The sequence below is a fragment of the Diabrotica undecimpunctata genome, chromosome 8, assembly GCF_040954645.1.
Source record: "Diabrotica undecimpunctata isolate CICGRU chromosome 8, icDiaUnde3, whole genome shotgun sequence".
Classification (NCBI taxonomy): domain Eukaryota; kingdom Metazoa; phylum Arthropoda; class Insecta; order Coleoptera; family Chrysomelidae; genus Diabrotica; species Diabrotica undecimpunctata.
The window spans coordinates 30,139,194-30,166,858 of NC_092810.1; the positions used below are offsets into that span (position 1 = coordinate 30,139,194).

At 33.5% G+C, this 27,665-nt stretch overlaps 1 protein-coding gene across 1 annotated transcript in view; it reads right to left on the reverse strand.

The window, feature by feature from the left end:
* Window positions 1-27,665, reverse strand: part of sn (fascin domain-containing protein singed) — a 156,227-nt gene that overhangs the window by 51,550 nt on the left and 77,012 nt on the right. The window contains exon 5 of the mRNA XM_072539981.1: window positions 21,837-22,070. Coding sequence (XP_072396082.1) covers window positions 21,837-22,070 — 234 coding nt within the window. The remainder of the gene's footprint in view (window positions 1-21,836; window positions 22,071-27,665) is intronic.

A 27,665-nucleotide genomic window follows, 5' to 3' on the forward strand; every position in this document is an offset into this window, starting at 1 on the left:
TCAGTTCATCCTCTAAAAGATGATTATCAGATTCCAATGTGTCAGTGATCAGCGTAAATAAGATCTAACAAATTTAAATAGGTTTTTTCGTTGAAATTTCCTTCAAGAAATAATCGTCCAATAACGTGATTCAGTAAAATGCCGACCTATGCATTTAATTTCTAAGATGTTTGTGTATGTGTCTCCAAGAATAAATGAGGATTACTGTTACTCCTATAACGACAATTATGTCTATTAACTTCGCCATTTAACATAAAAATACACTATTAGGAACAACACGTATTGTACAATCGATGTTTTTGTAAGCCTTTACAATAATATCTCTGGTAAACACTAAAGAAGATAATTAGGATTCATTATCTTTTAAAAAAACATATGAAACAGTGATATTTTTACAAAAAGAAAAAATATTATCTTCAACACTGTGGCGTGTTGATATCGTATTACATGTTAATTGAATTGGAGGCCATTGGAGGTCAGATATTGTATTGGAGCTCACTAGGAGTATTTCTTGTTATTACTGGTATTCAACCAACGAATTAGTTAAATCCAAAATTATCTTCAGTTATTACACAAATTAAAAAAAAAAAATACAGTGTCGTGTAGAGAAAAAAATTACCTTTCAAATGATGTGCCACTCGACCACTCTTGATATTTCAAAAAAAAACTGGTGGTTGATGCGAGGCAGTAGGGGGTTAAATTTGAGGGCATGAATTTTGCATGAGGGCGGATTATGCCGTATGTTCGAATAATTCCATTCGAATATGTAAAACTATTTATAAATATTTTTAATTTAGTATTTAACTCCACTTTTGACAAAAATGCACCCACTCTATAAATGTCATAAATGTCAAACGATTGTAAAACAATTTGTCAACAGTTTTTTAGTATTATAGTTTTTTGTGCGCTTAAAATTCTTTCAAAAAATTAATGGTTTCAATAAAAAAAAAAATACTACAACCATTCAAATTTCATCGCAAGCGGTGGTTTTTATAAGGGTAGAAATTATGTAGTAAAAGATTAAAACAGTAAAGAAATCTAAATTTAATGTCACTGTATAATTGAATATTTCCAAAATGCTTGAATTTAAAATTATATGATTTTTTTCTAATAGGTAGCTGGTTTTCACCCCTAAAAAATAAAAAACAACCAACGGCACAAGTCCAATTTTGAAGTGGAGGGTAAGTATAACTTAAATCCAAATTTCCATGAAAATAAGTGGAAACAAGGTGTTCAATGATATTGTTTTAATTAAAACTATTCAAGGGGGTGAAATTTAGGGGTTAAAGTGCGATAAAATCTTAGATTATGCTGTTTAATGTTAATTGATATTCATTCACTTCATTAAAAGATGATTTGAATCAATTACCCGCTTTCATTTACAATTACACATCTTTTTTTCTAATAGGGGTAGTTTTTACCCCTAAAAAATAAAAAGCAACCAATGGGATGAGTCCAAAAGTGAAGTGGAGGCTAAGTAGAACTTATTTCGCCGTATTTCATCTTTTTTTACTGGCCTAATAGAAAAAAACAAAACAATTTTATTAGAGTGGGTTCGAAATAAAATTCTAAATAAATTTCCGTCAAAATATACGTTATAGAGAATATTAACAGCAGTTTCTTAGCATCTCTGCACCTGCGACTGCACATTAATACAGTTATTTTAATAAGTCAACGATAATCCACGTTTTCTACTATTAATATCCAATTAATTATAATTTTCTATTTCCTCGGTTACTTTGTAAATCTTTGAATTCGCTTCCCTCGATATTCTTGCGGTACCGTTCTTCGACGTAACCAACCCATCTGGCGCGCATTTTCGCGAAAACGCTAATTTCTTAGAGATACCAACAACAGCAGCATATCTTTATTACAGATATTAACGACTGCTATCTTAGAGGAGGTATTTGATAGGACGACGCGACATATGGCCTTTGAGAAACAAGTGTTCGACGCTGGTGGCTAATATATTTTTTCATATTCGCTGGGATAGTTATTCCAGTATACAGTACACGCGGATTCCAAGTTGCTTAGCACTTATAGCATATGATATTTCTAGAGACATTATCTATTTTTTTTTCTATTGATAAATGATGAAAAATAACTAGAGAACTTGAAAATTGTTCTAAGAACATCTGGAAAAGAAAAGAGTTTTATGATATCTAATAATTTATTTCTTACAGATTTATATTTCAAGAAAATATATGCTTTCATTTTTAAGAATCAGTATAACACTAAATTATCGGCAACGGTGCACTAAGCAGATAAAAGTAAATTTATTTTTCTCTTACTAAAATCCAAAATATCGCGATTAGTAGCGAAAAATAATTTACGGTTTGTTTACATATTTATGTGAATTTAAAAAGGCTTCGTAATCGAGCAGTGAGAAATTTCTGAAAAAAGAATCTCGCAGGGGCGTGCGGTGCATGGATGCAAGCGATGCATTGCATCCCCTAAAATCTAAAATTTATTTTCAGTACTTAAAACTACATAATCATATTTCAAATTAATTTAAATATTTAAAGATAAAATATGTTTTTCAAGAAATCATTAAATTACTTTACGAATGACAATTACTGGCAACAGCGCACGGTGACTGTAATCATCATGAAGCATCGCTTCAATTCGGCAGCACACGTCAACATTGTAAACATTAGTGATGTTTGTATTTTGAGAACGATTTTCGAAGAGGAAATTGAAACGTCAATAAACGTACTTTAACCTTTAATTGTGGCTTATTCCCATTTAAATAATAATTAAGCAAACTCAGATTTCTTACTGGAGAAAAGATCATCATCAACGATGACCTGACCGAAAAGGAAAGATACATGAGGCAGAAAATTGTAAATAAAGGCAAGGAATTAAGAGCTGAAGGTAAAAACGGGAAGATTGGGTACAAAAAAACTAACTGGATGGCATAAAATGGGAATGGGCTGGAAATGGTACTTTCAAACGAGAAAATTCTAGAAATATGGACCCAAAAAACGGCATATAGTAGTGTAAAAAGGGAAAGACGACCCATTATAATGATATGATATGATACATGATATCGCTGATGAATATACATGCTCCAACAGAAGAAAAAGAAGTAAAAGATTAATTTTATGAATAATTAGAGTCATTGTCTGAAGAAATGCCCAGACAAGATATTAAAATTATTATAGGCGACGCAAATGCAAAAGTCGGAAGAGAAGATATAATATATAAAACATAACAGGGGCGAAAGTAAACACATGAATACAAATGATAATGGACAAAGATTGATTACATTTGCAATTGAAAACATGATGAAAATAATGAGTACGCATTTCAGAAGAAAAAAATCGGTTGCCTGTAAAGTCGGTTTTACGGGCGAAGATTTTACGTGACAACGTCTTTTTCTCGGTAGAATATTTATTGATATGAATATTATTAAATTGCACAATAGGAACAAGGAATTGAATGAAAATAAGAATTGCACAAATTTTAACTATAGAAATATATTTTGTTTACTAAAACATTGTACATGTAAACTTAAACTTAACTAATTTCTATTTGAGTGATTTTGTTGAGGATAGGACGATGATAGGAGAAATATGAAATGAAAGGAAGTGTTTCTGCTGTAATGTGTCTTGAACGCCAAGAACGCTCGAGAAAGACAGAGACACAAGCACGGAAGCACGCACCGATTCAACGCGCCTAATTCTCTAGTGCTGCGCGCGCAGCGGACCGATCATGTTTGAGTGGGAGAGAGACGCAAGGCATTCGCCGGTCCGGCGGGCCTCTCTCTCGTTCGGTGATTCACTGTAACAGACGTGAGCGGGCGTTACACTTTTTCATGAATGACTCCGAGCCACAACCTAATTTAAGACGTTGTCACGTCAAAAATATATATAATAGAACGTGGAAAATTTCGGAATCAAATGAAACTAATCAAATAGACCACATCTTAATATAAGGTAAATTCGCCAATTTAATAACAAATGTGAAAACGTGCAGAGGTTCTGACATAGACTCTGATCATTTTTTGGTTAGAATTAATATGAGAGAAGCAATAATTAAAAAGCATAAACGGAAAAAGAAAGTGCAACATAAATTTGATTTCGAAAAACTGCTAAAATTTGAGGTAGAGCAGGATTATCTAAAGGATATACAAGAAACCTACGCCAAACAAGACCCAAAAAAGACCTACTCACTCCTGTGAGTAACCTATAACAAAAGTTCTTGAAAATGACAAACACTATAAAGGAAGCAACTTCGAAGAACATACGAAGAACAAAAAGATGTAGAAAAACCACTCGTTCGATGACGAATGTAGAACAGAGTTAAAAAAAATCATAGTTAAGATTAAAAAGTTTGCGATCGCAAAAACAAGACGACCTAGAAAGTTATGCCCAACAACGAAAAAAAGTAAAGAAAATCCTAAGAGCCTGGAAAAGAAAGTATATGGATGATAAAGTAAAGCGTATTGAAGAAAATTACAAGAAAAATGAAATAAAAAATTTTTACAAAGAGTAAAATACATTAAAATTGGGTATCAGGGAAGAACGATGAATGTAAAAGATAAGCTAGAAAACCTGATAGTGGATGAAGATCAAATATGTGAAAGGTGGAAAGAATATTTCGAAGAGATGCTACAGAGTGACTACTGAAGAAAATTATAATTTTCCTAAACCTCAAATAGTAATAGAAGAAATACCAAAGCCCACAAGAGAAGAAATTAAGAAATAATAAAAGATAAGAAAAATCAAAAAAGCCCCGGGGAGAGCGGCATTGTGGCAGAGAACTTAAAATATGGAGGAGAGGCTTTAATAAACCAAATTAGTAAGCTAATACTAGAAGTGCTGGATGCCGAAGAAATGCCTCAAGAATGTATAATTCCTATACACAAAAAGGAAGATAGAACTGAATGCACAAACGATAGAGGAATATCCTTGTTAGAGGTAATATATAAAGTGCTCGAAATACTAATTAAAAAACGATTAGAAATATATGTAGAGAAAAATCTAGGAGAACACCAGGAAGGATTTCGCAAGGGAAGATCTACAGCCGATCAAATTTTTATGCTAAAACAAATCCTGATCAATTGTTATGAATACAACATTTTAGCACAAGTACTTTTCATTGATTACAAAGCCGCCTACGATATAATAGACAGAAACAAATTAATAGAAACGCTAAAAGAATTTTAAGTGCCAGAAAAAATAGTAAGATTGATAAAAATGACATTTAGACAAACCATTTGTGCTGTGAATTCGAAGTGAAAAAAGGTGTTCGCCAAGGAGACCCGTTGTCTACATTGCTATTCAATATAGTTCTAGAAAAAATTGTAAGAGTTAGTGAGATAAATAGGTCTGGCACTATTTTATACAAGGAGCACCAATGCTTAGCCTACGCTGATGATGTGATTATCATTGCAAGAAATTGAAAAGAACTGGCAAATATGGCAAAAAAATTGATTCGGGAAAACTCTAAAATTGGACTGAAAGTTAATATTAATAAATCCATGTACATGGAAATCTCGAGCAAAAAGGAATAAACACCAGGGGCTCCTTTAAAATGGAAGTGGAGTATGGATCATATGGATGGATTGGAAGCATAGGAGAGAAAGATACTTCGCAGAATGTTTTCTGGAAAAGTAGTAGAGGGAGAATGGAGAAGGCGAACTAATGCAGAAGTGTACCAATTGTATGCTAACTCTACAATAATAAAAATGGTGAAAAAACGTAGACTAGAATGGCTCGACCATCTAGAAAGAATGCAAGGTAATAGACTAGTCAAGAATATTGTTTGGAGAGTACCTGAGGGCAAAAACAGAGAGGAAGACCAAGAAATGGAGAGATGTAGTGATGGAAGATGTCAGAGAGATGGGAATCAGAGATTGGAAGCTGATAGCTAAAAACAGAAAACGATGGAAATTGTCCATCCAGCAATGGGCCAAAAGATTTGTTAACGCTAAACATACATACATAACACTAAATATTCTGATCAAATTACTATGAATATTTTTGCATGAGTATAGCAGTCAAACTTTAGAATATAAAAACAATATTTTATAATAGGGTAGCAGATTATAATCTAATTCTGTAAATCGCAAAATCTATAAGACGTGCTTTTGTTTTAATTTGTATATTTTTATGATTTCACATCACTGTTAATCGTACGACTTGTTATTTTACTTCTATTTTCGGACAAAATAAAATTCAAAGGCAATCTTTACGACATTTACGTCTGAGATACATGGAATAGTCGAATAATTGATGGGAGGTGGGTATATATGGTTGTCTTTTACTTTTATTTACGAGTCCTCGATGGTGGATTTATGACACGGTCTCTAATTGACACTGAAGTTTATTTCTAGAAAATGATGGAGAAAAAAATGTAATAATTGACAAGCAAACCAATGCAACAATACAGTAGATTTTTTGTTTTTAGAAAAACTAAAATAAAGATTTACTGTGTTTATTGGAAATAAGCCACAATTTTACTTTAAAATAAATTTATTCGAATTCCACTTCGGAAATCGTTCTCAAAATACAAAACATTAATAAATTAAACCAATTCTGTTTTTGTTAATTGGTAAAAAAAATCTTGGTAAATTGGTATATAAAATAATTTAATTTTATGTGATTCATTTATATTGACAATTCAGATATATACAGGGCGGACCAAAAGTCTAGATACCTATTCTACAATATGGAAATTTCAAATTTGATGTTTGGAATGTTGCCAGACTTCTGATATCATTGGTCACTTTGACTTTTTAAATCCAACACTGTATTACTACTGGAGTCCTTCAATACGAGTTCCACCATATGTAACACTTGGTAATGTATGTAGTCATGAAGGTCTTAAGTAAATAAAATTTCTTAGTAGCAAAGAGTTTTGAAGTAATTCAGTAAATATAGAATTCTGTGATTTTAACATTAATTTCTAAAATTAACAATAACGTGAAGTTTATTGAAAACTTTTGTAAAATAAATTGTATTAATAACTAAAGCTGACATGTGTTAAACTTTACAATAAAGATGGTGTTGCTTCCCGCCATATATTAAAACTGTTTTTGGAAATTCCGACAGCAGTGTATTCGATCCTTGCGCGTGTGTACCTGTTGTGAAGAACGGGAGGGCAAGAGCGCCAACATCATTCACGCATTCACTCTCATCAAGATCCACAAGAACCTTACTGTATAAATCTGTATTGTATTTTATGTTTGTTCGTTAAATAAAAATAAAACAGAAAGACGGTATTTATGGTTGTTAATAATAAAATAATAATTTTCTTTCTGGCTCGAAGGACCATGTAATTTCCATACCTTTGAATTTTTGCTATATACGGTTTTCTGCAATTATCATAATGAAAATTATTGTTTTATCTTTTTAAGATGTTCGTGATTGTGTCAGATGTCAGATGCTAGGTGTCAGATCACGAATACACGAAGAGATTAACATTTTCAAAACCAGAGGCAAAAGAAGTAGAGGACGACCACGGAGGAGATGGATTGATGATGTGGAAGAAGACCTACAGATTCTAAGGGTCAGAAGATGGAGGAAAGTTGCGAGGAATCGACAGGAGTGGCGACTTCTTTGTGATCAGGCCAAGATCCACAACGGATTGTCGAGCTACTTATGCGTATTAATCTTAGCTCTAGGTTTAATATATACCTATATATATATATATATATATATATATATATATATATATATATATATATATATACAAACAACACAGTTTATTAGGGTTGCAGTCAGAAAATTGGCCGGGATGTTAATGAAACACTCTTATGACTTTTTGTCTAGCTTTCGGAATGGTTTTACTCCTTTTTCAAGACACTGTAATAAGAAAAAAAAAATGTAAATATTTATAAAATATCACAAATCTTCAGTGCAACTTACTAGTCGTTGAGATTATTTGTAAAAGCATAGACACTCAACATTAATAACACACACATAAAATATAAAATAGTGGACAAAATACATTTTAAAATTCTTTAAAATTTAGGTACAGATAGTAAAAATTTTGTTTGTCATCTTTTGCTGGTGTGTTTTAACTCTGGCACATAGAGAACAAAAAGAAAAAATCCTATGATTAAAAAGTAATTAGGTGTACTTAATATTATATTATTGTTAATTACTAATTACTTTTTAATCATAGGATTTTTTCTTTTTGTTCTCTATGTGCCAGACAGAGGCAGATATATATATATATATATATATATATATATATATATATATATATATATATATATATATATATAATAGTTATATGTAACTTGTAATTATATATTTACTCTCTTTAATCACAAAGATAACATCAACATAACCGTCAGAACCAACCACTATTATAATACCTACATCATGATTATTTAATTACCTCGAGAACATCAAAATCCACACATTATCGCGATCTCTTATCTCTATAAAATAAAACCCATTCTTCTTGTATCGTAAAAGCATTTCTTTGTGAGCTGATGACTTCACGAGCCTAACGGGATTTTACTATTAATACACCTTCATCTGATAACATCCTATCGGCACATACGATGGATTTACGTGGACTTATTTTTATTTATGGACTAATAATGGCTGAAAACAGGTCAATAAAAACGATTAGACAAATATTCTTGAAGTCTACAATGACACATGGTTCGGAACCAAAATATTATGTAATCTATTTATTCGATATATCTTCAAAAAGTTAAAGATATAATAATAAAACGTTTAAAACTTGTCCGAACGTTGTATATGTACCGAACCTGAATTTTAAGTTCAATTTAAAAAATACGACGTTATCAAAATAATATAATACGTTTTTATCAAATGAAGTTTAAATTTTTTATGCAAATTTCGTTGTCTATCTATTTGATAACTGGTTGATAAAATATAATCGAGAGGCGGCAAACCCCCAAACAGTACTTTAGTTTTCGATAAATCCATATAGTTTAAGGGCTGTTTCGTGGACGAACAAAACCTACGAAGTTTCAGAGTGTATTCTTACGTATTTTAACCAACTGAATTTGAATTTCGCACACTCGCTTTTGCGTCGTAAATGACGGGAATTTGTTTTGCTTAAATGATTATTATTCGCAAACTAACAAAAAATCATTTTTACAAAATTCAATTTATTCCTTTAAAAAAAATCCATTAGTCCAGTCGTCAGAGAGTCATTTTACTGTAATATTGCTCTATAATTGCGAAGATAGGGAAAACTACGCCTGCATATGGTCTGTACAAATTGGTCTCTTAACAGATCCTAATAATTTTTATGCTTTATGAACAAGTTCATTAATATGAAAGCCAAAAGCTAATGAAGTATCAAGTGAAACTAGCAATTCTTCAATTGTATTTTTAGATTTTAAAATTTCCCCACCAAGTTGACAATAAAAGAGGATGCGACTACATGACACTTTTCAACATTTAACTTCACACCATTCACGTTACACCAATCACTAATAGTCCAGTCCTAAAAGATTTGCCCTTTAAAAATCATACGAACAAGCTGAATTTTGCCGAGAATATTAATTTTGAGAACCCAAAAAAAGATGCAAAAAAATTTACTACTTTTACCCCCAGGCTTTCTCCTAAAACCCCCCTCGTAGCGGGGAAAAACACAAAAAAATCGATTTATTAAGAATCTGTATGTCGTAGACAAAAAATGTTTCAATTAAAAAATGTAGCTGAGATAGTTTTAAACAAAAATGTTTATTAGCAATTTTTGTGTAGAATGGAGCGTTCTCTCAGAAACAACGCTTAAAGCGACCGTCGATTTTGAATGTCAGTTACGTGCGCGACATCAATGTTCAATAAATTTGTTTTCAGCTCGACGGTAAAAATTCCAGATCTTTTGGTCAAAGTGTCCTATAGAAAAAAATCAAGATGCATTTTAAAGGCAAAGAGTGCAGCTTTCGTATACAGTTTTTGTGTTTTGCCGCGAATAAACTTATAAAGGTGTTAAATAAATAAATGTGGCGCGATTATTGCCGTTTTTTAAGATTCTCGTGAGATCAATAAAATTGATCACTCTCATTGGCCAGTCGTAGTAAAATTTCGATTTTTAGAGATTAGTCTTTAAAACCTATGACATGAAATTTCAATTTTCAATTGTGGTAACAAATATCAGACATTTGAAATATAAAAGAAACGCAGAATTTAATGTATTATATTTCAAATAATCGCACGTCACGGGAAATGCTTCCACGAAGGCCGTTTTGGATGTAGTTTATAGCAGAAGTTTGTTTCTTTTGAAAAACGTACTAGTTTTATTGAAAAAAAAAGTTTTAAACGTTTTAGATTGTTTGTTATGTGAAAGTTTTAATCCAGCGCTTTTTAATCATATTTCAAATGCGTCACATTTGTTGCCAAAACTCAAAACTGAAGGTTTTGAAGGTTAGGCTCTATTAATCTAAACTTTATAGTGGCCAGTTGTAACGATATTTTTGCTTACCACAGGGTAAGAATATGGGGACAAGATTGGGCAAACAAAATAATCGGAACTAGTGCGTACGACACACAGTTGGTTGTTGGAGAGCTGGGTCGTGGATAAGTTGAAGATATGAGGGTTGGATTGGGGCAACTACAAAAAAAAGAAATAAAGGGGTACTTATACAAATCTCTTGGGGCAAACAGAATGAAAATAAACCGGAAACACCTCAAGAAATTTAATATAGGGCGCCACTTGAGGTGCCTAATTATACCTATTACAACCACTAGTTGTAACTAGGGAAATAATTATGGAACATCAAAAATATAGAAAAAAATATATTTTTCAAATAACACTTAAAATAGACCAGAGAAACAAATTAAACGTTTATTTTTGTCTTAAACAAACAGTTATCAAAAATACAGATTTTACAAGAACATATTATACAACATGTTTTAAATGGTTTCTAGGTTATAATATGGCCAATTTAGATTATCAAAATTTTATGGATATCCTTTTTATGAAAAATATTATTGAATTTAATCTTACATATGGAATATCTTTTATATAAAATAATCAAATTAAAATTGTCTTATAACAACAATGGATTAAAGCGAAATGTCATATGTCAACATAACAACTTAAGACAGAATAAAATATGACATTTTTTAGCTACGACAAAAATAATATAAAACTTTAATTATTACAAATTCTTTTATTTTAATGAAAGCAAATTATTAAAAATGTCTTTATAACTTGGGAGAATTAATATATTAAATTGTTACCTTAATTCACATAATCACTTAACTTTGTAAAGGAAAAACTTGCTACATCTCTGGAAAGCTACTTGGACAGATTTTCAAAATGGAAAACAGGAAACCATTTCCGTACTCAGGCAGGAACTATTGAAACAGGAACTTGGTGGAGGAATCAAGCTGTCGACGGGGACATTCTATATAATATTTTTCAAAAATTTCCAGTATCTGTTCAAATCTTCCAGTGACCACTCTGACAGAACTGCCTATGCAAAGAGTATCATCACGTCCACTGGTATGAGAACATTACAAAAAAGTTGAATCGCTTGTTCGATTCAAAAATTGTCCCAGATTTTACATTTCAAATTTTTTGTTAGACTTCCTTAGCTCGACTCACATTGTAGCACGTCTGCCCTGCTTGGAACTTAAATGTCGACTCCTATTTGCGTTAAATTTTACAAATTCCACGCCATAAAATAACTCTCCCCCTTGCGTTTACAAAACCTAAACAAACAAATATACCTCGGACCCTCGTTCTAAGCGACAAAAACAACTTTTTAAATATTCCAGTTTATTCTTATAAAAACTCTTTTTTATATTAGGGGGCATCATGAAATATAATCCTCTAGGCGACAAAAACTTATCGAAATAGATATAACATAATACAAATTAACAAAATAGCACGTAGTTTTTAAACCGGAGTTCTACCTGACTTTGTAACAAAAGGTTATGGGATTTGAAAGTACACATAGACAAAAAATATATCCAGCGTTATTTACGCATTAAGGATTTTCGTAAAAGACAAACACAGATTTTATGGCAATCTTTATGCGTACTGACGAGATAAACGAACAGGGACGTATTATAAAATTTAAAACGCTACACAGTTAATAAAAGGGATAGATTGTATTGATCTCATGAAAATCATAAAAAATGGCAAAAATCGCGCCACGTTTATTTATTTAACACCTTTATAAAATCTAAGTTTACTTGCGGCAAAATAAAAAAATTGCATACGAAATCTAAACTCTTTACCTTTAAAACACATCTTGATTATTGTCGATAGGACACTTTAATCAAATGTAATCGAATTTTTACCGTTAGCTGATACAAATTTTATTGAACATTGATTTCGCGCACGTAACTGACATTCAAAATCGACGGTCGCATCAAGCGTTGTTTCTGAGAGAACGGTTCATTCTACAGAAAAAGTGATAATAAACATTTTTGTTTAAAATTATCTCAGATATATTTTTTCTTGGAAACAGTTTTTTCTGCGGCGTAGGTTCTAGGTAAATCGATTTTTTTGTGTTTTTACCCGCCTACGAGGGGCGTTTTAGGGGGAAGCTCGGGGGTAAAAGTGATAATTTTTTTGCATCTTTATTGGGGTCCTAAAGTTAATATTCTCGGCAAAATTCAGCTTGTTCGTATGGTTTTTAGGGGTTGAGTGGCATTTTCGTCTCTGACGACTGGAGTATATAAAATGATTTTTAGTAAACCTTTGTCCAATACTTAGAACCGGAGATATTGCAAAGTTCGTGCACAAACATTGCCAAAATTACGACATTTAGGCGATTTTTTGTTTGTAACTGGGCTGCATTTTGAGTAAAATAACTTAATAATAGGTCAAATTAAAGAAAAAACTACCAGCTTTAAAATTAAACCTTAATTCTAATCGAAATATTATTTATAACAAAGTCATAACAATTATAAACGAATATTTTTTATTAATAAAGGCATATAATTTGTTTATAAGGTTTTTTAGCTACCAGAACTTTAGATTACAGCAAAGCAAGTTACATAGTTGGATTGTATGATTCAAGACGAAGAATTTTATGTTTTATAAGTATAATAATGGCAACTTTGGATTTGGAACACGAAACAAAAGAGGAGAAACATTGATGAACTATATGGAAACGAACGGTCTATATGCGATGAATACCTTTTTCAATAAAAAACCACAGAGAAAATGAACGTGGATCGCACCCAATGGTTCAACAAAAAATGAAATTGATTACATCCTATCCAAAGAAAAGAACATAGTACAAGACGTTACAGTCATAAACATGATTTCCGTAGGAAGTGATCACAGAATTGTTAGAGCCAAAATCAAAATTAACGCCACAACAGACAGACAAAAATTTAAACCATCTAAAAAAGAGATAGATACAGAACTTCTTAAAGAACGCAAAGAGCAATACATAAACCAGCTAAAAAGAAGTGACATATCACAGCTAAAGGGTTTGCAACTAGACGAATTAAACGTTAAAATAACAACAGAACTACTAGAAGCAGGCCTGAAGATTGCTAATAAACAAAAGCGAAAACAACAAAAAATTAGCACTAAATCACAAGATATGCTAAAAAAACGACGACAACTCTTGAATGATAACAAAAGAAATACAGTGGAGTTTACCGAACTGAACAAAACCATAAGAAAACTGATAAAGGAAGATTTAAAGAAATACCAAGAAGATCGCATTAAGAAAATCATAAAGAACAAAAGTTTAAAAACAATGAAGACAAATATAGAAAAAAGAAAACTAATCATGCTTAAAGCTGAGAACAATGAAGAAAGAGATCTAGGAGAAATAGTAAAAATCACAGAAAGATATTACACAGACCTATACAGTTCTAAAAATGACCCACCACTATCATCTAAACAGAATCTCTCGAGGAAAATACAAAATGTTGGCTCAGAGATATTACCAGAAATAACTGAAGATGAAATCGAAAAATCCATAAACGACATGAAAAGAAATAAAGCGGCCGGTGAGGACAAAATACTGGCGGAACTGCTAAAAGAAGGAGGAGACACGATAAAAAAAATGCTAAAAATACTGTTCAACAAATGTCTGTTTGAAGGTAAAATACCTAAACAATGGAGAAATGCCAACACAATCTTAATACATAAGAAAGGAGACCGAACAGACCTAAACAACTACCGTCCTATTTCCCTTTTGTCACAACTATATCAAACCTTCACAAGAATAATAAACAACCGACTAACCTATAAACTTGATAACTACCAACCAGTGGAACAGGCCGGATTCAGGAAAGGATACAGCACAATCGACCATCTACATGCGCTTAAAATCTTAATTAAGAAAACCAATGAATACAACCTTCCGCTGTACTTAGCATTCGTAGATTATGAAAAGGCTTTCGACAGCATTGAACACTGGGCGGTGGAAGAAGCTCTGGTCAATAGTAGCATAGATTCAAGATACCGACAATTGATACATGATATTTACCAAAACGCAACCATGACCGTAATTCTGGACGACAAATTAATAACGGATAATATAAAAGTTAAACGAGGAGTCCGACAAGGCGATATAATTTCACCTAAACTGTTTACCTTGACCCTCGAAGATATAATAAAATCAACAGATTGGGAAAACAGAGGAATATGTATTAACGAAAAGTACCTAAATCACCTTAGATATGCGGATGATATACTCCTGATCTCCTTGGAACGACAAGAACTAGAATTAATGCTGAATGAACTTCATGAAAAATCACTGCAAAAAGGCCTAAAAATTAACTTCAAGAAAACAAAAGTAATGACAAACACGGAAGACCAAGAGGCAATAAAAATACAAACAGAAAAAATAGAACAGGTAAATGAGTATATCTATCTAGGACAAGCAATCAGAGCTAACAGAGAAAATCAAACAGCCGAAATATCGAGACGAGTAAGAATGGGATGGGCAGCGTTCGGCAAACTTTCTTACGTTCTATAAAATCAAACAATCCCTCTATACTTATTAAACTGTTTATTCGGGTTGTTGGGCCGTTGTCTTCTGTTGAGATTTGTTCTCGACGTTTCGCCAACACTAGGGGTTGGCATCTTCTGGAGATGTTGATGCTTCGCTTGTAAGCAGAAACTGACCAGTTTCTGCTTACAAAATCGTACTGCGGCGTTGGAAAGTGAGTGGTAAGGTACCAGAAGAAGAAATCAGCTTTTTGTATAAAATTTTAGTGTTTTCAAACCAAACAAGCAAGACACTTTGAGCATATAATTAAATAAAATTAATAAACATTTCTTCCTTTTAATTATTTTGCTACTGAAAACATTTCTATCGTAAAACTAATCAATTAGGAGCAAAAAATATCTACATATTTTTTAATATCCCGTTAATAGGGCGTCACAAGTTGAACGGTTGATTTACTGATTCAATCCAGTCTTCAGAATGCGAAATAAAAAATGAAAGACAACATAATAGAAGTCTAAGCAGCATTCTTAGGTTAAGTACGGCCGCTTTGCAGCTGTTCTTGTTGTCATTGCGCATTTCAATGTCACTCCTCGACCTCCAAACGTAAAACACATGTACCTATGTATATATAGAATAGATGCTCGGAAAACAGTCTACTAATTAAGATTTACAAAGAAAGTATGTCGGATGTGAGGTTATTGTGTAGAAATGCTCGTATACTGGGGAATGGGTATATAGAATCTTAACAAAATATTTTTGATCGTCGGATTTCAATGTAAGTTCAGCCACGATTCTATCCCTTATGCCTTTGAGAGTACTAAAATATTAAATCAAGGAGACTCTTCGCCTTCTTCCTTCTTGTATGTAGGCTTTAAAGCCTGTTTCTTCTTCAATAATAGGCTCCTAAATTGTTTAAATTGTCGCATTATTTTTTTCTTGACCTGCCAATACTTCTTCGTCCATTTGGTGACTTATGCTCCTATCTCGTGCTATTCGTACTATTCTATCCTGTCATTCTACTAATGTGTTCGTTCGTGTCAGGTCTTGTCTAAGCCGTGTATGTTAATATAGGTCTAATTGATGTTTTATAGATTCTTGTTTTTATATCTTGTCTTAGGTGTTCGTTCTGCCAGATTGTGTCATTAAGAAATCCCGCCGCTTTACTGCTTTTAAGCTTTGTTGTCGTACTTCTTCTTCAACATCTCCGTAACTAGTTATATCTATTCGCAGATATCTAAACCTTGCTTCCTGCTTTATTATTTTCCCATCAATTTCGATTTTACATCGTAGTGGGTATTTAGATGTTGTCATACATTTGGTGTTTTCTGCTGATATTATCATATTGTATTTCTTGGCTGTTGTATTGAAGATGTGTGTTAATCTTTGGGGCTCATCTTTTGTCTCGGCGTATTATTTCGTCCATTATTATATTAAAGAGAAGTGGCCTTAACGAGTCACCCTGTCGGACTCCGCTTTGTACTGGTAATTAACACAGTGTTAGTTTTCCATTTATATTTGCCTGTATTCGATTATGGAAGTAGATGTTTTCGATGGTTTGTATAATATTGATTGGTATGTTTCTTTTATACAGCAGGTGTAAGACGTCATCGACTTGGATGCGATCGAAAGCCTTTGTCAGGTCTATAAAACATAGACATGCTGGTTTATTGTACTCGATGGCCTTTTCTGTGATTTGTCTTAGTACAAATACGGCATCTACGAAGGATCTTCCGGATCTGAATCCTTGTTGTTCATCTGTTGTTAGTTTATTGATTTTGTTGGTTAGGACTTTTGTGGTAAGCTTAAGTGCGGTGTTTGGTAGATGTATACCTCTATAATTGTTGGGGTCTTTTTTATCTCCTTTCTTGAACATTGGTATCATTATGCTGCTTCTCCATGCGTCTGGTATCTTGCAGTGCAATATTAGTTTTTGTATAAGTTTTGTTATCTCTAGGGTTATACCGTCTGGTCCTGGTGACTTTCTATTTTTGAGTGAATTTATGGCCATCTCTACTTCATGAAAACTGATTTCTATTTCGTGTCTTAATTCAGGTACGTTATTGTGTTGATTATTATTTTCCTTTCCTTTAAACAGCCATTTCTTTCCGTTGGTTCCTTATGAATCCCAATATTATTTCTATTAGTGACTATAAAATCAATCAGATTTGATACAATTAATCATATATTTGAGAGTTAAATATGAAAACTGTAGGGTTTCTAGGGAAATCTGTGTGAAAAAAGCACAGGTCTTTGCTCGACTTCCTCTATTAACTTTATCACGAACGTTTCTTCAATCAACGATTGTGAATTGGGCATATCATTTTCTCGCAAAAATATTCCAAAAATAATAGCACCGAGCAAGTACGGACGCCAAAGCTAGGAGCGAACTGAACTATCAGTCGATAAACAATCGTTGTCGGGAAGCCCATCAAACTCTTTTATCAGCCGATAATGAATCGGTTTAATGTGCGCATATGTATGCATACCTCTCCGTCCTCACAGCTTACAGTACGGATTAAGAAACCGACCAAACTATCGGCCGATAAAATGTCTGCAGTCTATATTGACAACTTATAGATACATGTAATGGAGTACGACAGGGAGATTCACTAAGCCCTATGCTATCCAATCAAATAATTGAATAATTAATGAAAATAAATGCTTTAATATTACTAAATGGCGTAGTATAAAGATAGGGTGACAATTTTCCATAGACACCAGAGTGTTTTTAGTAGCAGATTCATTTACCATTTTAAACTTTTATGTTGGCATGTTTGTTTTTCCTGTTCCTCGGCCAGGGATCGAACCAACGCCACTAAACGATTCGACGCTCAAGCGAATGCGAGTCAGCTGTCTAGACCACTTGGCTATCTGGCCAATATTTTAAAATTATAATGTAATAAACTCAAATCCGGATTTATATTCCTAAGTTGTGAATATTTACATACAAATGTAACAATTCGTCTTGGGCGATAAAAAAAACCTTTCATGCTCTCTTTTAGGTAAACTCTTAATTGATATTAATTAGCTAATTAGAAAATTCCCCGTCTCGCATTATTTATCAAACAAAAGACAGGATAATAAAGTTTGCTCTTTTATAGAAGTCATCTGAAGACAATGCTAAATAAAGACATTTTCAGTCCATGAGAGGAGGCGTATTTCATCCTCTTTTCTTAAAACCTGTTCACGTTTTTATGAGCCGAGACTTTTTGCAAAATGTACAAAGGGATCCGATATAATTAGACTTGCTGGTGTTGTTCGGAATGTAAATTTCATGCTTCTTTTTACAATATTACTTTTTTTCGTCAGTAACTGCAGAATTGGCAATGTTATATTACAAGAAATTGTATACTCCCATTTTGCCTACTATTAAAACACTTGAAATTTAAAAATAAATGTTTAGTACTGCTGTTCTGTATAGTACTATCAAAAAACACAAATAAATTCCCATTTAAGACTAAAAAGAACTAGTTACAGCAAAAAGTATAGTTTTTAAAAGTCGAGTTGGCTTGGTTGGAGTAAAAAAAGTTAGTTCTTTGCATTTTCTTATATAAACTAGTTTATGTATGAAATGAATAAATAATTAATGGCTCAAAAAATCAAAGTATTAATAATTATGGTTGGATATGGAAATAAAACGAGAACGCAACCAATAGTATATAATTTATTTAATATAAAATACTTATCCGAATACGTCTATCACACAATCCACTGTTAGTAAAATGGAGAAGAAATTTAGGGGAATTGGACAGGTTAAAATGTCCAGACCAGCTGGTCGTCCACCAATAAAAGATAATGTAAACCTTGATGTATTATTAAGTGTAGTAGATAATCCTCAAATTAATTCAACGCAAATTGCAGTTGATACAAGCATTTCTAAAAGATCTGTTTTACGTTTACTAAAAAACAGAAATATCATCCAGTTCATACATATTGCATATTCCCAACTGTAGACAATTGCGCGTAAAAACCAAACAAAAATATTTACTTCTTGGAATTAACCCTTCGCGGCACGGGTGCGTGTCTGTGAGACAAGCCAATCACATTTTTACAATTTGCAAATAGACCCGTTAGTTCTAACGTGCGGGAGCTTGAGTAGCTGTATGAATTATAGCGAAGTAGCATATGCGCCAGGTCGCAGTTTGATTCTAAGTCTCTGAGAGTTTGTGCAGTGCATTTTTATCCACGAGATACTCCCCGAGCTTTACAGTTACAAAATCGAGAAGCGGTACGTTAACTCAAACTATTACTGTAACTTCTGTTGAAACAAATTTTTAGTATTTTAGGTAGTAAATCGTTTTAAAAATGAATCCTTATTTAACAGAAATAGCTAGACTACACAAGTTGTATGATGAAGTAGAAGCTGAGGATGATTTAGAAGAGAAAGGCTTTTCTGACGAAGAAGACATCTATGAAACATTACACCATGAAAGTGACACAGAAGAAGAGCTAGATTTTGAAGATACTCCAGAAATTTCGGCTAGCACTAGCATCTGTAGAGGTAGTAATAGGCATCTTTATTATACAGCAAAATATGGTATTACAAAATGGAATAAACATGTGACAAACCAGCAAGGGCGAACTCGAAGTCACAATATAATGTCACATTTGCCTGGTCCCATAGAAAGTGCGAAAAACGCTAGAACGTCTACGGAAACTTTTCAATCTTTTTTTGACGATCCGATGATCAACATAATTGTCGAAAATACCAACATTTATATCTCTATTTAAAAGGAGGTAGATTATATCTGAAGGAGTTTTGGTCAACTGACGGACCGGGAGTGGTGGAAAATTCTTTAATGTTTGATTTTGGGAAAAATATTACCTTAGTATCACATATTCCAAAAAAAGGGAAAGTGGTTCTTGCTGTCTCCTCCCTACATACAGATGATGGAATTGATTCCGAAACTGGTGAAAAAAATAAACCTAAAATTATCACATTTTACAACATCACAAAAGGTGGTGTAGACTGTGCTGATCAAAAATCAGCTGCCTACAATGTTAGCAGGAACACCAAAAGATGGCCTATGGTAATATTATATAATATAATAAACATTGCCGGCATCAATGGACATGTAGTTTACAACGCAAACAATCCCGACGAAAATTTGGCCAGGAATATTTATCTCAAAAATGTTGGTCTTGATTTAGTTAAAGAAAGCATTAATTCTCGAGCAAAAAACATGCACTTAAAACGAGAAACGCATGCTATTTCACAGCGTTTAACGAGTTCAAAAGTGTCCATACGACAATCAACTGACGGTGTACAACATGGAAGATGCTACTACTGTCGAAATCGGAAAACAAGATATTGTTGCAAAAAATGTAGAAAATGGCTTTGCCTGGAATATGTCAAGATTGTGTTACACAAAATTTTGAAGTTTGAGAAATATTTGCAAAAATTTACCATTGTTGTCTTTTTTTTAGGTTTGCTTGTATCAATTCCAAATAGAGAATTGTTGTTTGTTTAAATTGATAAAATATGTTTTATGTTATAAAAGAAGGTAGACAATAAAAATTGTATCATAAAAATTTTTTTTCATTTTTTGTAAAGTATGTAAATACATAATGTGTGTCTCTTAGACACCACCCGACCTTTGGTGTAAAACAAATTCTCCCGTGCCGCGAAGGGTTAAGAATGTAAGAATGGCTTGAAGTTTAACTGTAAGATTTAATTTTCCATTGAAGAAAAATTTGCTAAAATAAAATATTCATTAACTAAGATATACATAACAGTATTTTAAGTAGTATGATCATAAGTTTTTCAATAAAAATATATCATTTAAATTATTCAGAGTCTCAGGAGCTACATGTGCTGTTTTCTTCGTTTGGATTTATTATTATTGGTTCGATATGTCTCTATTATATTGTTCAATTTCCACATTTTGGACTCGACTTTTTGTTCAACGTTGTTCAGCGTGTGTGAGCAGTTTGGACCTGTAAAATGACAATCATTCTTGCTCAAGACGATAAATCATATTTATTAGTCTTTTTGCGAATGAGAAGGCGAATACCGTCGGAACACGTGCGTTTTAGGCCTCGATAATTTGTTTATGTTGGGAATATGCAATATAAATAGACTTTAAAATTCATCATGTCCATAAAATCCATAAGTGAATTTATTCCATAGTTTTGCCTCCCACTGTATATTATTATATATTTACCATCCGTAAAAGCCTAGACTTAATAATAGCGCTATTCAATAAGATATATGACACAGGTAAAATACCATCAGATTGGCTAGCTGAGATATTTTCGAACACAACTGTTTTATTCGAATTTTTTGTGTAGAATTAACCGTTCTCTCAGAAACAACGCTTGATGCGACCGTCGATTTTAAATGTCAATTACGCGCGCGAAATCAATGTCCAATAAAATTTGTATCAGCTCCAAGGTAAAAATTCCATATCTTTTGATCAGAGTGCCCTATCGACAAAACACAAAATGCATTTTAAAGGCGAAAAGTGCAGCTTTCATACGCAATTTTTACATTTTTTTTTTTGGGCCCCAACTTTTTTGGGGTCCAAAAATTAATATTCTCAGCAAAATTTAGCTTGTTCGTATGATTTTTAAAGGTCAAATCGCATAGAACTGGACTATTAGTGATTGGTGTAACGTGAATGGTGTGAAGTTAAATGTTGGAAAGTGTCATGTAGTAGCATCCTCTTTTATTAACAACTTGATGGGGAAATTTTAAAATCTAAAAATGCAGTTGAAGAATTGCTAGTATCACTTGATACTTCATTAGCTTTTGGCTTTCATATTAATGAACTTGTTCATAACATAGCATTAAAATTATTAGGATCTGTTAAGAGACCAATTTGTACAGACCATATTGCAGGCGTAATTTTCCTTATCTTCGCAATTCTAGAGCAATATTACAGTAAAACAGTTCTTTATTATACCGCAACCTTTTCCTAATTTTTCACATTATCGGTTACATAAAAAGTATTTAAAAACTTACCTTGTTTGACAGAGACAAATCTGGTGTTCAAAGCGGCGACGAAACTGGCCTGCGGGAGGGAATCTTCCAACGAGAAAAGCTCGTCTTTGGTGACTGTATTGGACCGAGTTTTGAGAACTGCTTTAGAACCTATAGGGCTCAAGTACTGTCCGTTGCGATCCCTCAGTGCTAATTGTCCGCTGTGGTATTCGGCGGTAAAGAGGCAATCTTTGCTACAGGAGTCTACTAATTTTCCTGGAATAGAAATAAAAACTCAAGAAGATAGTTTACCTTTATTTTTTACTATAGATTTGTAAAAGGAATAGCCAAAGAAACAGAAGAGGGTCTGTTTCTTTGACATTTGGTGATGAGGGTATATCATCTCTCATATGGCCCCCGTAACAGGAGGCCAGAATATGGAAATTTGGCAACGGTGAATAGAGGGCCTTTGAAAATACAGTACTGTGCGAATTACTGCAATCATAGGCTGTTTTATTGAAAAAACAGTATATTTAAAAAACAATAAATTTTGACAAAACCATAAAGGTAAACTTATATTATTTAGTACGAAATATGTCCCCCTTTGGAACTGCTTTTACCCGTTTTGGCATAGATTCTACGAGCTTCTGACAGTTCTCAGATATTCTTTGACCTCGAAACCAAACCTAAATGACCGCTTCTATCATTTTTATTTCTGTAGTACAGTCGATTTTGCGGAGTCAAGCTTTGCAAATGGCCCATAAATTTTCAATGGGGTTGAGGTCTAGCGAACTACCGGGTCAATCTAAAAGATTAATCTTCTTATTCTTGAAAAAATCCATCATTGGCTTTTACTTGTGACAGAGAATAGAGTCCTGTTGCAGAATCGCTCTTCCTTGGGGCTGACATTTTTGGAGTTCTGTGTCCAAACGCTGTTCCAACATGGATTTGTATTTTTGCCTGTTCATCATGCCTTCAATTGATACCAAAGATGTATGAAAAACATACCCAAAACATTTTTTTTTCACTGGATGTTTTACTGTTTGATCAATGTGAGATGGTGTTAGGTTGGATGTCTACAGTTGTCTACAGTCCAATTAGCGTATTTTTGGCTCACAATAGTCTGTGTTTCTTCATTCGTTCAGTTAGAAGCTGTTTTTTTTTCTGTGGACTCATTGCCCTTCTACCATTCTCCAGAAGTATTTTCCGAACACTAATCACTTGGGGCCCTTAGCTTGTTTTTTTGGGGATCCAATTTGCTTTTTCGAAGTAAAAATCTTTCATTTTGCTGTGTTATTTTTCACTTTCTTCCGTATTTTCCTAACCTTTTCACATCCATTGATCTCGTTTCTCGTTTACGATTCAAAATCTTGCTTACTATCCCCTGACTCACTACACAGGTTCTTGCAATTTCTCTTTGTGATATAAAAATGTGTTCAATTAACTTGATAATCTTTTCACGCTTAATATCCATGATGTAATTAAACGAAACAAACTCACTAATTACCAAAAACAACACAAATTAGTTCAAAACAACACAAACTTCGTGGGAAATGTCCTAAAACACCCTCAAATAAAAGGCAGAGAAAAGTAAGGTTATGTTTTCAATGCTTGGTCAGTTGTAAATGTGTAGACTGTGTTGCCAACTGTGAATATTGAAAATGTCACAATGATTCCATTTATTCGCACAATACTGTACCTGCTTGTGTTTATATATTTATTCTGCTGATCACAATAGTTTGTTTTATAGGTTTATTTCTCATGTAACATAATTAATGTAACATAATAAACGATAAAAATTCACTGGTTTGTTGATAAAGGTAAATATATGAGAAATAAAATGCAATATGATAAAAGCCAAACCAAAGACAAATGTGATAATAAAGAAAAGTGCACCAAAAAAGAAAAATATCTAAATTTCAAAGTGCCCAAGACATTTCTTTCATATGAGTTTAATCTTGATTGCCTACATTTTCTTTTAAAATATTTTTATTACACCACATTTATAATTAGTGTACTTTGTGTACTAACCACTGTATCCATTATCTAAGTAAAGAAAAATAAGATTTTGTGTTAATTTATTCAAATATAGGTCCACTATTATATCTATAAATGAGGGTCCTAGTAACAAAGTCGACAATCTTCACTTTTTACCAAAATGAAGTTAGTTACATAAAATTATTCGTATTTTAAAACATTATAGAAAAATAAAGAGAATAAGAATCAAAAACGGCATTTTCTCCCTATAAACTAGCATATACATTTAGCCTAAGACTCAAACACGGCAATCTCCATGAACGGTTTAGAATCAAAGTCGGCAATGCCCTCTTTGCAACATGTGATAGGAGTCGGCTGGAGTCGTTATAATTTCTCGTAAATTCTTTTCAACCAAGGCGCCAATCTGTTTGTTTTATTTTTATTTTGTTAGTATTTTAAAATGGAAACTATTACAATTCTTGTTGAAAACAACAAAGCTCGTAAACGAATTCACAATCCATCCACATGGCGGCAAAATGTGCGGAAAAAAATGATTGTACGTTCTTAAAATTTTAGCTGTAGCTTTTACTCGAAACATTAGGTTTAAGAGTAGATCCGAATTTAGATTTTATTCAGATAATTTTTTTGATTTATTTTATTATTAAAATTATTTTACATGTTATCAAAAAAAAATAATGATTTGTTCAAGCTACTGTTCATTTTATAAGGTCAGTCTTACAAATATTTTTTGAAAAATGTTATCTTTTCAGGTACTCTTCATCACAGTTACCACAATTCCCTACTTGCGGTAACAAAAGGAAGGCTTATCAATGTTCTTCTCTAACAATGCTAAGGATGCTATGTTTTATACAGCTATGGACAAGATTAGACAAGATTCCTTTATTCTAAAATTATGTACAATTCAACTACCTACAAGTCGCCGTCGAAAAAACTCTAGTGTAATGAAAAATATTTCAGTGTGTCAAAAAGCTTTTTTAGATATACTAAATATTACGAAAATATTATTATATATAAATATTATTATACTTTAAATATTACGAAACATCGCCTCATATACATTATGAAATCATGTAAAAACAGGAAAAGCAGCTACGGAAAAAAAGAGGGGGTGACAAAAAAACTGCAAATTTTAAAGGAAAACAAGAATCAGTTCAAAAATGTATTAATACTTTTAAAAATATTGAATCGCATTACTGTGGCTCTTCCACACGTACGCGCTATCTTTCTTCCGATTTGTCAATACAAAATATGTACCAAATGTATGTTAATCAGTGTTCTTTAGAAGAGAGAGTAAAACCATCATCCTTTAGAATGATTTTTAATACTAAGTATAACCTTAGCTTTACTATTCCCCGTACGTGGTGTTCCCTACGCATTGAGTTTGGAGAAAAAATTGAAAGATCTATAGATGAAGAAGAGAAGACAAAATTTATTGTTGAAAGAAAAATTCATAGGCTAAGGGCTAATGCATATTTTGAGTTGCTTAAAGAGTCACCAGGTGATTTTTCGATTGTCAAAAAAACCTAAGGTCCCCAACTAAAGTATCTACTACTCTAGGCAACTGTCTTGTTCATTGGCGGATTAATACCTCTATGAAAGCTTGTGACTTAATCTTTTGCGCGGTCGTCCGATACTTCTTCTGCCGATTGGTGACTTATCTCCTGCTATTTTGACGCTCCGTCCGGCTCGCGGAGATAAGAATACGGCCGGGGTCAGAAAGCCCTGCCTGTCGTAAGAGGCGACTAATGGGTAGGAATAGGGAGGTGGAGAGCCGTCGTTTGAGGTGTCGGGTTGGTAGAAACGCACACGGTCGCTTCGGCGACACGGTCACCGGTCTACATTCCTAGTATCCGAGACGAGACTACTCGTGGGACCACTCTACTCCCATTCCAAAAGAGCCTGGTAAGGTTGAACGAGCTGGGCCCGTAAATACCTCTCCTGACCTCGGTCAGGAGGGGTGTGGATATACCGCTCCTGCGAGTGGTGTAGGTGTCCCGGCACGTACCCACCGGGAGATTCAAGAGTGGTAGAGGAGAGATCCTCGGCGGCGACCTGTCTACGTGTGAGGTGGAAATTCCTCCGCCTGCCGAACCTACCCGCCCGTAGTGTGGGAGTAACGGGTAGGCAAGGTACTCACAACACAGGTACTACGGGGAAGGTGGAGCCCCCGCGGGTCGCGTGTACTAGACGTGTCGTGGTAACCCTACGGGGTACCCCCACGGGGGGACCCACGGGACGTCTTTGGTGCGCGCCCCGTGGCACCTTCACTTTGGTGTCGGACTCGTAGGGGCAGAGGTTTCACTAACGGGCGTATGCCGAAAGGCCAGGTAGCCCAGGGTCCTGCCAGGTTTTTACTTGGAGGGCACGCACTTATGTCATGCTATTTTGACGACACGTGTCTCCTACATTCTGCTTATGTGGTTATTCCATTCTTTTTTTTATATTTTGTCTCCATTAATTTATACACTGTACGTTACATTTTCGTCTAATGTCTTCACTTCTCTTTCGATCTCTCAGCCTATGTCCTATAATTCTTCTCAGTACTCTCATCACTTCCGTTTCCAGTAGCCTTTGCGTTGTGGCTGTGTTGGGTCTTGTTTCTGAGGCATAAGTCATTATTGATCTTACACTGGCTTTACAAATTCTTGATTTCATGTCAGCGTTAATGTGACTGTTTCTCCATATAGTGTTATTAAGACATTCTCCCAGTCTATTTGCTTTTTGTACTTGATCTCTCACTTCTTTGTCCAGGTCTCCATAGCTAGACAGTGTAATTCCCAGGTATTTTATTTCCATTACTTGTTCAATACTGATGCCATCAATTTTTATTTTACATCTGGTTGGTTCTTTGCTGACTACTATTGTTTTAATTTCCTGAGATGAAATTGTCATATTAAATTCTTTTGCTCTTATGTTAAATCTGTGGACCGGTCTTTGCGGACTATTTTCATCTTGGGCAACTGTATTCGTATAATTTTACCATAGTTCAAGGAACCTTCTAATCAAAGCTTATTTATAAAAGTGTATTTTCGTATTATTGGACAGAGGACGAATTTGGAAAAGGTTTCAACGAAATTTCTTCCGTCGCTTTTGACAGGCTTAACAAAATTGATTTTCACTCTGAAGTAACCACCATTAGTAATCGAAGATGGCTGCAGTGACCAAAATAAGAACACTACGCTAATTGGAATGTGTTGAAAATGGCTGAAAAATACACTCGAGCAGTCATTAAAAAGAAAGAAGACGAAGAGAAACACCAACCGGGCTAACGACAGAGATCAGATCTAATTACTATTTTAATGGGAATAAGTCGCAATTGAAGGTTAAAATAAGTTTATTGACGTTTGAATTTTTGATCTTTGATCTTGCACTGATAACTTGTTTATACTCCAACAATTAATAGAAAAAAGAATAGCGGTTAGTACCGAAGTACATCTAGCCTTCATCGACCTAGAAAAGACGTATAATGCAGTTCGAAGACTTAAATTGTGGCAAGCTTAACAAAAACTCGACATTAGTCCATAAGTTTTAGGAATAATCACAGAAGTATTCAGGTATAACACTACTTACCTAAAAGTCGGATATGGACTATCAGAGCTAATAAAAGTAACTAAAGGACTAAAACAAGGATGCAGTATGTCACCCTTACTGTTTAATTTATATATTGAGGCAGCCCTCCAAAATTGGAAAAACCACTGCCAGGGAATGGGAATCCCCATAGGAAATGACGTACTGTTCTCCCTGAACTTTGCGTATGACCAAGTCCTAGCTCAAGGTTCTTATGATCTAGAATTTATGATAAAGCGTCTATAGAGAGAATATTTAAAATGGGGGTTACAAGTCAGCATGAAGAAAACAAAATATTTACTTAAT